Source organism: Engystomops pustulosus, chromosome 6 (assembly GCF_040894005.1).
Source record: "Engystomops pustulosus chromosome 6, aEngPut4.maternal, whole genome shotgun sequence".
NCBI lineage: Eukaryota > Metazoa > Chordata > Amphibia > Anura > Leptodactylidae > Engystomops > Engystomops pustulosus.
Genome location: NC_092416.1, coordinates 32,173,840 through 32,183,816, shown reverse-complemented (window position 1 = coordinate 32,183,816; position 9,977 = coordinate 32,173,840). Strand labels below are relative to the sequence as shown.

Here is a 9,977-nt window from a genome sequence, read left to right as displayed (position 1 = left end):
AAGAATTTGTGAATGTTTTTTGAATACTGTACAAGCCCTTTTAGGGCCGCGTTCACATGTTCAGTTTTTTAGATGAAGTTTTTGATGTCTAAACCAAAAGTGGAGTGAAAACAGAGGTGGAATAGCTTCTCTCAATGATCTGTGCTCACCCATTATTATCCAATTCTGGCTTTAAAAAATGCATCTGAAAAACTGAATTCTTGAATGCACACTTTGGGGGTTACTCAAGTTTTCAAGTTATTCCCCATTCAATTCATTGGTGAGAGTCCGACTGCTCGGATCCCCACTGATCTGGAGAACATGTGTCCTGTTCTCATTAATGGATGACATGACAGATCAAGCATCCAGCCTGTGGACAGAGGCTAAATTGGTACAATTCCGTTTAAAGGGTTTGTCCACTGCATGACTGCTTTTAGGGTACGTTCACATGTGGCACAAGTGGCGTTTTGAACTAGTTTTTGGGCCGTTTTTAAGCAGTACATTATTAAACGCATCTGTTTTTTCTGGTTTTGTAAATTTTTCCCCCAATTATGATAATTGGGAAAAATTGACAAAAACTGAAAAAAAAAACACATGCTTTTTTTTAACGGACTGCTGAAAAACGGCCCAAAAACAGGTTCAAAACGCCACGTGTGCCGCCAGCCTAAAGGAGTACGATGCCCGATGCCAGGAGTCCAGGTGGTGGGGCAGTGTTCATTTTAGAAATATAACAGATGTACAATCTGTTCTTTATTGCCGTAAACATGAAAGAAATTCCTTTTGCTTTTGATAGGTCAAATAAAGTCTTGACCTTCTTGAGATTGTGATACCTTTTAATGGCTAACTGAGATATAAGATGTAACAAGCAAGATTTCGGGACATCTTAGGTCCCTAAAAATTTAAGAAGTACAAATCTTTAAATGTGTACAGTAATTTTACTCAGGTTTTGCACTAGTCCAGGTTTTGGCTTACAAATACTGAAGAAAAATACTGAGCAGAATACTGTCATCTGAATGGGGCCTAAAATAAATGGTGATTGACGCTGACCCTTTAATTGTGAGTGGGTGGGTTAGTGAGGTAACATTACTAAGCACCTGCTGAAGGCCTCCACCTGAGGACTGTGTATCTGAGGAGTGAGGAAAATGTACCTGCGCTTCTCAGATAGGACTAGGTATGAAAACCTGCACTTATCCACCGCTCTGGAGGACTGGGACATGACAGAGGAGATGAAGCAGTGCACCACCATTGACCAGTACTTCATTGGTAAGGCCATGTCTTACCTGGGGGAGGTCACCGCTGCTCCGTATAGTCCTATCCTCTGTCACTAAACTTTTATCTTACAGTTCAGAACCTGTACTGATCCAATATGTGAACCCAGCCCTAGGGTAGATGAAAATAACTGAGAATGGGTTTCACAAACTTGGACTGTGCATTGACTAGCTCAGGTGAAACTAATTTAGCATGTGAGGGTTGTACTGGACTAGAATGAAATAGCAGATACAGCGCATTGCACTTCAGCTCCATTGATATGTAGCTAAGCTCTAATTACAAGACTTTAACAAAGCGTTATGATAACCCATCATAAAATGGAAGCCTATAATAATAATCTTTAGATAGCGCCATCATATTATGTAGCATTTTATAACTCCTAGGGGGCATAAAAAAATAAAATGCTACATTACAGAGTACAAACAGACAAATTGAACAATAGGAGTGAGGGCCCTGCTCACAAGATCTTACAGTCTATGAGGATGAGGGGGTGACACAAGAGCTTACAGTCTATGAGGATGAGGGGGTGACACAAGAGCTTACAGTCTATGAGGATGAGGGCCCTGATCATAGGAGCTTACAGTCTATGAGGATGAGGGGGTGACACAAGAGCTTATAGTCTATGAGGATGAGGGGGTGACACAAGAGCTTATAGTCTATGAGGATGAAGGGGTGACAGAAGAGCTTACAGTCTATGAGGATGAAGGGGTGACAGAAGAGCTTACAGTCTATGAGGATGAGGGGGTGACACGAGCTTACAGTCTATGAAGATGAGGGGGTGACACGAGCTTACAGTCTATGAGGATGAGGGGTGACACAAGAGCTTACAGTCTATGAGAAGGAGGGAAGGACACAAGAGCTTACAGTCTATGAGGATGAGGGGGTGACACAAGAGCTTACAGACTGAGGATGAGGGGCTGACATAAGAGTTGACAGTCTATGCAAAGTGGATGCTATTGAGTGGAATATGTTTTTGCATAAAGTTTTTTTTATAGTCTTCTATATCCTACAAAGGTGCTGAAGACAAGGTGGACCGCTTTTCTTTAAAAAGACCACACAGCACAGAGTCGTCACCCTGCAGATCTGAGGAAGGGTCTCCACAAGGTAGGTGCTACTGCTTTACCTATATGGTTTAATAGATTACATAGTTTATGTTGGTGCCCATGAAAACTATTTACAGCAAACATTGAAATCCATCATTAGGAGATCCATTAGCTCACTGCTTTATGTTGATGTCTTCATATTGGACTGTTCTACACATTTTTTCTTTACAATATCACTATTTGTAGGGGTAATAAAAACAATTAGAATAGATAGATGTGATATTATGTAAATTTATTTTTTAGAGCAGACTTGTCAGGACAGCCCCTACAGGGCCGATTCTAGCCTTTTTGCTGCCTAAAGCGAAACTTGAAAATGCTGCCCCCTGGGCGCCCGATGATGCTACACACTAGTCAGTGACACAGACATTAGCGACATCTAGTACATTACAGGTGATTATCTGCTCAGGAAGAGCATTTCTTTACGATTTCCTGGCCCAGCCATTTTATCTGCTGAATTCATAGTCAAATGTCTTCAACCCCACACTGTGCCCCTAAAAATACCACAGTCACTTACAGTATATTGGAGCATGTAATATATATTATCTTCACAACATGACTAAACACACACTATTCCCCACATAAGACCTCCTTTATATTGTCACCCAAATAAATTATAGTAGATACAGCACCCACAATATATTAGGTGCCCCAATTCAGCCCCCCCCCCCTGTATACGCAGCCACCCCCCTTAATACACAACCTTCCCTAAATACACAGCCATGACACCCAAAAAAAAAAAAAAGTAAACCTTGCACTCACCTTCGGGCTCTAGCCCCGCAGCTCCCCCAGCCCCTCTCTTGCCCGCAGGCGCATCTCCTGCAGAGGGACACAAGCCAGTGTGCCTGTTGATGTCATCACGCACGCTGGCTTGTGACCTGCAGAGCAGTACGCACAGGCATGATGTACTGCACTGCTCTTCCTATCAATTACATCTTAATGGCTCAAATGTAATTTATTTTTTCAGGTAGTACGCACTTGCCAGCCATTGGCGAGTCTATACTACTGGCAGCGAGATGCCGCCTCTATAAGGGTCCGCGATCTGCCGCCAGAGGCTGGGACTTCAACCCACCTCATGGCAGATGCGGCACTGAGCCCCTCATAAAAGGACATTTACCACCAGAATGAAGAATTGTAAACCAAGCACAATAAAAGAATTGGGCTCCATAGCTATTAATGAAACCTGGAGCACCCCAGGTTCATTTGCATAATTTTTAAAGCCTTTTTGTCTTAAAAACATGGGCATAAGAAGATAAAAGAAGAGTAAATTCTGCCAGAGACAGCACACACCAGTATGTCATTGTGCTTGGTTTACAATCCTTCATCCTGGTGGTGATGTCCTTTAAATGCCATATTCATGCCATGAAGATGCATCATTCGCTGTAGAAAATTTTTACTTGTGTATATATTTACTTTTACTTTTCCTTTATAGAAAACCCGTTTCATCCCACCCTATGGCTTGTTGTGGATCCTAATATTGTAATGCCTTTCCCTGGGGTATCTAAACCTTTACCCCCTGAGCCTCATGTGACCTCTTCCTATAAATCCTTCAAACCAGACCGCAAGACCCAGTCTACTGTTGACTGTTCAACCATAGAAGAATCTGATGATGAAGCTTTAACCTCCAGCAGTGAAATGGTAAAATGACCCATATTACTGAGTCTTTACATCTGCAGTAGGACAAATGAGACTAGTGTAGGTAATGTATTTTAAAAACAGAATAATTGAGATCTAAAAATAGTGGCATAACGATCGTGGTCCCAGCAGGTGTGACCTGGACCCGTAGTCTGCGGGGAAGAGAATCAATTGTGTAAGACACTCATACAATTGAATACAGATGCAATTCTATGTGACGTGCCTGCGCACACTGATGATGTCATCAGTGGCACTACCGCTGTGTCATACAGTGTGTGTGCGGCTACAGTGCACAGATGGATGCGCATCTGCCTACACTGCTGCACCACTCTCTGGTTGATGTGAGTATTATTTTTGTTTCATTAAGAGGACCTCTTCTGACCTCTCACCAAGGGGACCTCTGCTGACCTCTCACCAAGGGGGCCTCTGCTGACCTCTCACCAAGGGGGCCTCTGCTGACCTCTCACCAAGGGGGCCTCTGCTGACCTTTCACCAAGGGGGCCTCTGCTGACCTCTCACCAAGGGGGCCTCTGCTGACCTCTCACCAAGGGGGCCTCTGCTGACCTCTCACCAAGGGGGCCTCTGCTGACCTCTCACCAAGGGGGCTGCTGTGAGAATATCGTTAAGGGGGCCTCTGCTGACACTTAATTCATGCTGAGACAGGTTTTTTTTTTTCCTGCATAATTCCTATCTGCCGTTCAAGATTGTGATTACATCTCATTTATTTTATTTTCCCAGTACACAGAGGATGACCGCTGTTCAATCCCAAGCCCACCTGCCAGCCGTCTACGAAGAGCGGCCAGTCAAGCCAAGTACCGGAAGGCCCCGGTACAGAAATCTCCATATGATTTGTGGCCTCGCCCTCCCATCAACTACTGCAACTTGATTTCACTAGCTCTACGAAACAGCGAGGAGGGCAGTCTGAACGTACAACAGATTTACAGCTTCGTCAGGTAATGTGAATTTTCAGAAAATTTACAGTATCTACTTTTGCAGATTGGAGGGTTTGCAACAGACCGCCTTATGTAAACTGCCTGTAAGGGCACTTTAGTAAATTAGCTGTAACACAAATATCAGTAAACTTTAACAGTATAAATTAACTTCCATAATATGTCACACTTCTTGCTGGGTGAAAACTTAGGTCACAGATTTTTTTACATATTAACCAATAATATCCAATAATCATGCACTTGGGTTAGAATCATACACTTTTGATCCCTGGAAGCTGTATGCCCAGCTGGCAAGTCGGCCAACCGAGCAACCACCATCTCAAATCTTCTACCATTTCACCTGCTGTGACTTGAAATTAACTATAATATATAAGAAAAAACATAACGTCTCAATAACATAAGGAGGGAGAGACAGATTGAGTGTCCCCTCTAAGAGGAAGATAACATTGAGTCATCAACCATATAAACCCCCATGTCCTATAGGAGGGGAAGACGTCATGAGGTAAGCAACAGGGGAAGAGTGAGAACACATCTTAAAGGCACAGATCACCAACCCTATTAAAGTGCAATAGTACCCAAATTTTTAACCCTTTCACATCTAATAACGTCTGGGGGTACCTTCCTTAATCAGTCAGGGGTACTCCGCCAACAACAACAACAACTGCTGTAGGTTAAGCATATAGAAGATCTAAAGCTGACCATGTGCTTTTAAGAAAAACTTAGGCGACACTGTCGATATTTGATGACGTTGGCCGCCCACCTTATGTGTATGAGGTTGTCTGGTAAGTGTAGCCCCACAATTAAGCCTGAAGACACTCTTGGCTTTACCAAGGCTTCGATGGGAATTGTCCTTTATATAAGTATTTTGGCAAGTTCTGTTATCCTAAATAAATTCCTATATAAATAAAGGAATTCTTATTATTAGTGCCATGCTCTCCCTTTGTTAGGGAGCACTTCCCATTCTTCCGAGCTGCTCCGGAGGGTTGGAAGAACACCGTTCGGCATAACCTGTGCTTCAGCAGCAGTTTTGAGAAGAGCGCTGGTTGGGTGTGCGCTGATGGCCACAGACGTTCTTGTTTGTGGAAACTAACCCGACAAGGGAGAAGGAAGTTCAGAACAGAAATGCATTCCCTGTCGGAGGAGCTGCTGCGTGTGTTACGTAAAAGCATGAACAAACCAGGTAATTGGGACTTTGTGTGATGCCCATTCTATACACTGCTGATTTTTGTTCTTGGATTTCCATCATTTTTCTATTAGGTTCTAGTCTGTGTTTTTAGTTTCACGTCAGTTTTTTTTTTTTATACATATGTATAAGGAAATACTGGTGAATTACCTAAAGCAATGCATCAGGGAAAAAAAACGAATATTTTAAAATAGTTTTTATTTTCAATTTGCATATCACTCGTTGTAAGAAGTTGCCAAGTTCTTGCTCATGTAAGTAGGAGAATATATTGAGAATGTTGATGTTTTATTTTCCAGCACTGATGGAACTGATGTTTGGGATGTGAAGATCCTGTTGTATCGGCAATAGTCGCCCTTGCGTTTTCGGCAGACTCTACACTGGGACTGAAAATTTTTCTGTGTAAATTATTTAAGTATTCCTGAAGTCAAGGAGTTTCCCTGTTATGTGGTTTTTTTGTGGTTTTTGTGTGTTTTTTTTTTTGGTTGCACTTTACGTTCATCACATTAAAGTAATAATATTTAACATAAAGTTATTAGTTTTTATTCACTTGATTTGAGGTGAATTCACTTGGCTGCAGTCAATTGGACAGATTCCAATGGATGGATATAGATACCTTAAGGGCTAAAGCCTTGCAAACACATTGGGGCTCATTTACTAAGGATCTGAACGTCGCACTTTCGTCGGGTATCCTGAATATTTCCGTTTTACGCTGAATTGCCCTGGGATTTTGCAGCACGCGAACGGATTTTGGCGCATCAGCGCCGGCTTGCACGCGACAGAGATCGGGGGTGCATGACCATCGGACAACCCGACGGATTCGGACAAACGGCAGAATTTAAAAAAGGATTTGTGTCGCAAGATCAAGCACTCACATGCACCGGGAAGAAGCAGGTGAACTCCGGCGGACCTCGGCACAGCAGGCACACCTGCAGGAACTCGGACGCACGATATTAGTGAATCACGCAGGACCCGAATCCTCGTCGGACAACGCACCGTGGGATTGCGACGGGACCGGGTAAGTAAATCTGCCCCATTCTGGCCGGAAGGCTGCAAACTAATAGCTGGAAGCTGCTTATATCTGTTATTCTCTACCTGGTAGGTGTACTGTAGTGTTATCTGCTACCAGACAACATCTGTGTATTACTAGTAAGAAATCCTACATGTGACGAATCGTCTTGTGTTATAATTATGCAGCGCCAGAGCTGATAAACCGGTTGAACAATTTGTTAACCCAATTATGTTATAACAATAAAATACAGAAAATGAGGTTTGTAATGTTGAAACATAGGTATGACTATCCATAGGGCAGTAAAAATAATCGCAATATATAACAAAAAAGTCCATTGCCCTACTTAAGAACACCTGACTTACAGACGGACCCCTCTGCCCACTGTGACCTCTGGTGAAGATCTCTGGATGTTACTTTACTCCCAGACTGCAATGATCAGCTGTGAGGTGTTGGCAATGAAGCTTTATTGATGATCCTTGTTCTCAAATTTTTTTTAAAAGTGTCACTGGGACAAAAAAAAATTTGTCTGGAGCTATAATTATAAAATATACTAGTTATGACTTGCATAAAAATTCAACATAAAAACAAGTCTAAAGAACCTCTACTGAATGTAACCTGGGGACTACGTTACAGGAAGTGCCTGATAAGTGTTAGTAGTTGTGCAACAAACAGTCAGGATGTTGGCAGGAATATCAGAGCGTCACAGCAAGGGCTCCTTGCATCATATTGCATATTGTGTAACTGTGGTGTTTTTTTTTTTATTTGTTTGTTTTTTATTTTGGTATATAGGGATATCTAGTGTGATTTTATTTCATTTCCCTCAGCATCTTAGGTTTAAGTGATGTGATTTCAAATTGTTATTGTTTTTTATGGCATTTTCTTTTTTTAAACATTAAGGTTTTACAGTTTGTTTGTTTTTTTTATGGTCTGATCATGCTCTAGGTTCGGGTGTGTGTTCGGTCACCAGTGATGAACATGTTATTTGTGAGGGGAGGCCGCTGCTGAGACATGTTATTAGTGAGAGGAGGCTGCTGCTGAGACATGTTATTAGTGAGAGGAGGCTGCTGCTGAGACATGTTATTAGTGAGGGGAGGCCGCTGCTGGACATGCTATTAGTGAGGGGAGGCTGCTGCTGGGATATGCTATTAGTGAGGGGAGGCCTTTGCTGGGACATGTTATTTGTGAGGGAAGGCCGCTGCTGGGACATGTTATTGGTGAGGGGAGGCTGCTGCTGAGAGGGGGAGGGCAGCCAAAAGTTTGCTTTCGGGCCCACTAATTCATAGTTACGCCACTGATGCCCAGGAACAATACCTGGGATAAGGCATAATAAATCTCCCCCAATGTTTCCCAGTGACAGCCCCAAAATCAGAAAGAAGCAGGGCCCCATAGAAGCCTTTTGTATGGGGGTCCCCCATTAAAAAAAAAAAATATTTGTATGCTTGCACGTGTGAGTTACAAACACAGACATTTTTACACTCCTATATACACAAACCATTTATATACTTCTAAACATAAATTTCTTCATTCATACATTCATACACTCTTACATACATTTTATTCATGGAAATATACACTTATACATAGAGTATATGCACTCCTATACACCTACACTATACATGTTATACACACCCACAGTGTTTACACCTCAAACACATGTAGGGGGAGATTTATCATATGCCGAAGCTCCTGTGCAGACGTATGATTGCGTCCACGCCGCCCGCGACCCAAGAGGCTTAGGCCTTCTGATGTATCCTTGTGAAGATCGTGCGCCCGACTTGCTGAATGTGTCACTTCCCCAATCAGGTCCGCCGGTGTATGCAAGTGCATGGCTTGCGACACAATTTTTAAGTTAAATCCTGCGGTTTGTCTGAATCCGTCGGATCGTCCGAGTTTGTGCCAGGCCCCGACTATAATGTATGGGTTATAGTACTAGTCTTCTCATATGGGAAAGTGACACCATAAGGGCCCCCTAAACCTCTTGGGCCCAGGTGCGACCGCAACCTCTGAACCCCCTATAGTTACGCCCCTGCTGCAGACCCTTAGTAAATCAGCCCCATAAAGTATATACACACACGTACAGTACCATATACAGCATACCTCCCAACATTTGTGAAAGGGAAAGAGGGACAAAATGGCCCAATCACTCCCTGGCCATGCTCCAAATTTTAGCCATATTATAATAATAAAAATCATCTAAAAAAAAAAAAAATACCCTGACTGGGATTTGAACCTAGAACCAGCAGTGTCCATGAACAATAATGACACAGCACCTCAACCAACTGAGCTATGAACTCAGTGATTATCTAGTTTAAGAATTTTGGTAACTAAGAACTGTGACTGCTACTGTTACACTGTGAGACAGATTTAATGCCTTAGTATATAGAGAGGGATATTCTCAGAGATGATTGTAATTATTGAGACTATTATTATTATTGTTATTATAATGCAAATGATTATTATTATTATTATTGAGATGATTATTATTATTTTTACTATTTTACTATTATTAATAATCGTCTCCATAATAATAAAAATAATTTCTAATAATAATAATAGTCTCAATCATTACAATAATAATCTCTGAGAAAATCCCTCTAAATATCAGGGCATTAAGTCTGTGTCACAGTGTAACAGTGGCAGATAACACTTCTTAGTTCCCAAAAATCCTTAGATAAGTGTCACTGGTTAGATAGTGCAGAGGGTCCCAGGTTCAAATCCCAGACTGGGCAAAAATGTATATAATTTAATTAAATAAAGAGCTTGTGTCTGGGGAAGCCCTGGAGACCATATATGGAGAGATGTTGATCTGCACCTGATGACGTGGTCCCTGTCCTCCACCAACAAAGAGTTAA

General features: G+C 42.1%; 1 protein-coding gene across 1 annotated transcript; it reads left to right on the top strand.

Moving 5' to 3' along the window:
• Positions 1-898: 898 nt before the first annotated feature.
• On the top strand, positions 899-6,611 carry FOXR1 (forkhead box R1). Its single transcript, XM_072155571.1, has 6 exons — positions 899-1,242; positions 2,263-2,352; positions 3,781-3,986; positions 4,722-4,936; positions 5,881-6,113; positions 6,413-6,611. Exons 1-6 carry the CDS (start codon positions 1,122-1,124, stop codon positions 6,439-6,441), a joined length of 894 nt encoding a protein of 297 aa, XP_072011672.1. The 5' UTR covers positions 899-1,121; the 3' UTR covers positions 6,442-6,611.
• Positions 6,612-9,977: the final 3,366 nt, after the last annotated feature.

What these genes read in the sequence shown, in the direction of transcription:
- FOXR1 (XM_072155571.1), top strand. Translation starts at nt 1,122, where the DNA reads ATGTACCTGCGCTTCTCAGATAGGACTAGGTATGAAAACCTGCACTTA. An exon ending in CATTGACCAGTACTTCATTG is followed by an intron (nt 1,243 to 2,262) that starts GTAAGGCCATGT and finishes TATCCTACAAAG; the next exon opens with GTGCTGAAGACAAGGTGGAC. An exon ending in TAAAAGCATGAACAAACCAG is followed by an intron (nt 6,114 to 6,412) that starts GTAATTGGGACT and finishes TTTATTTTCCAG; the next exon opens with CACTGATGGAACTGATGTTT.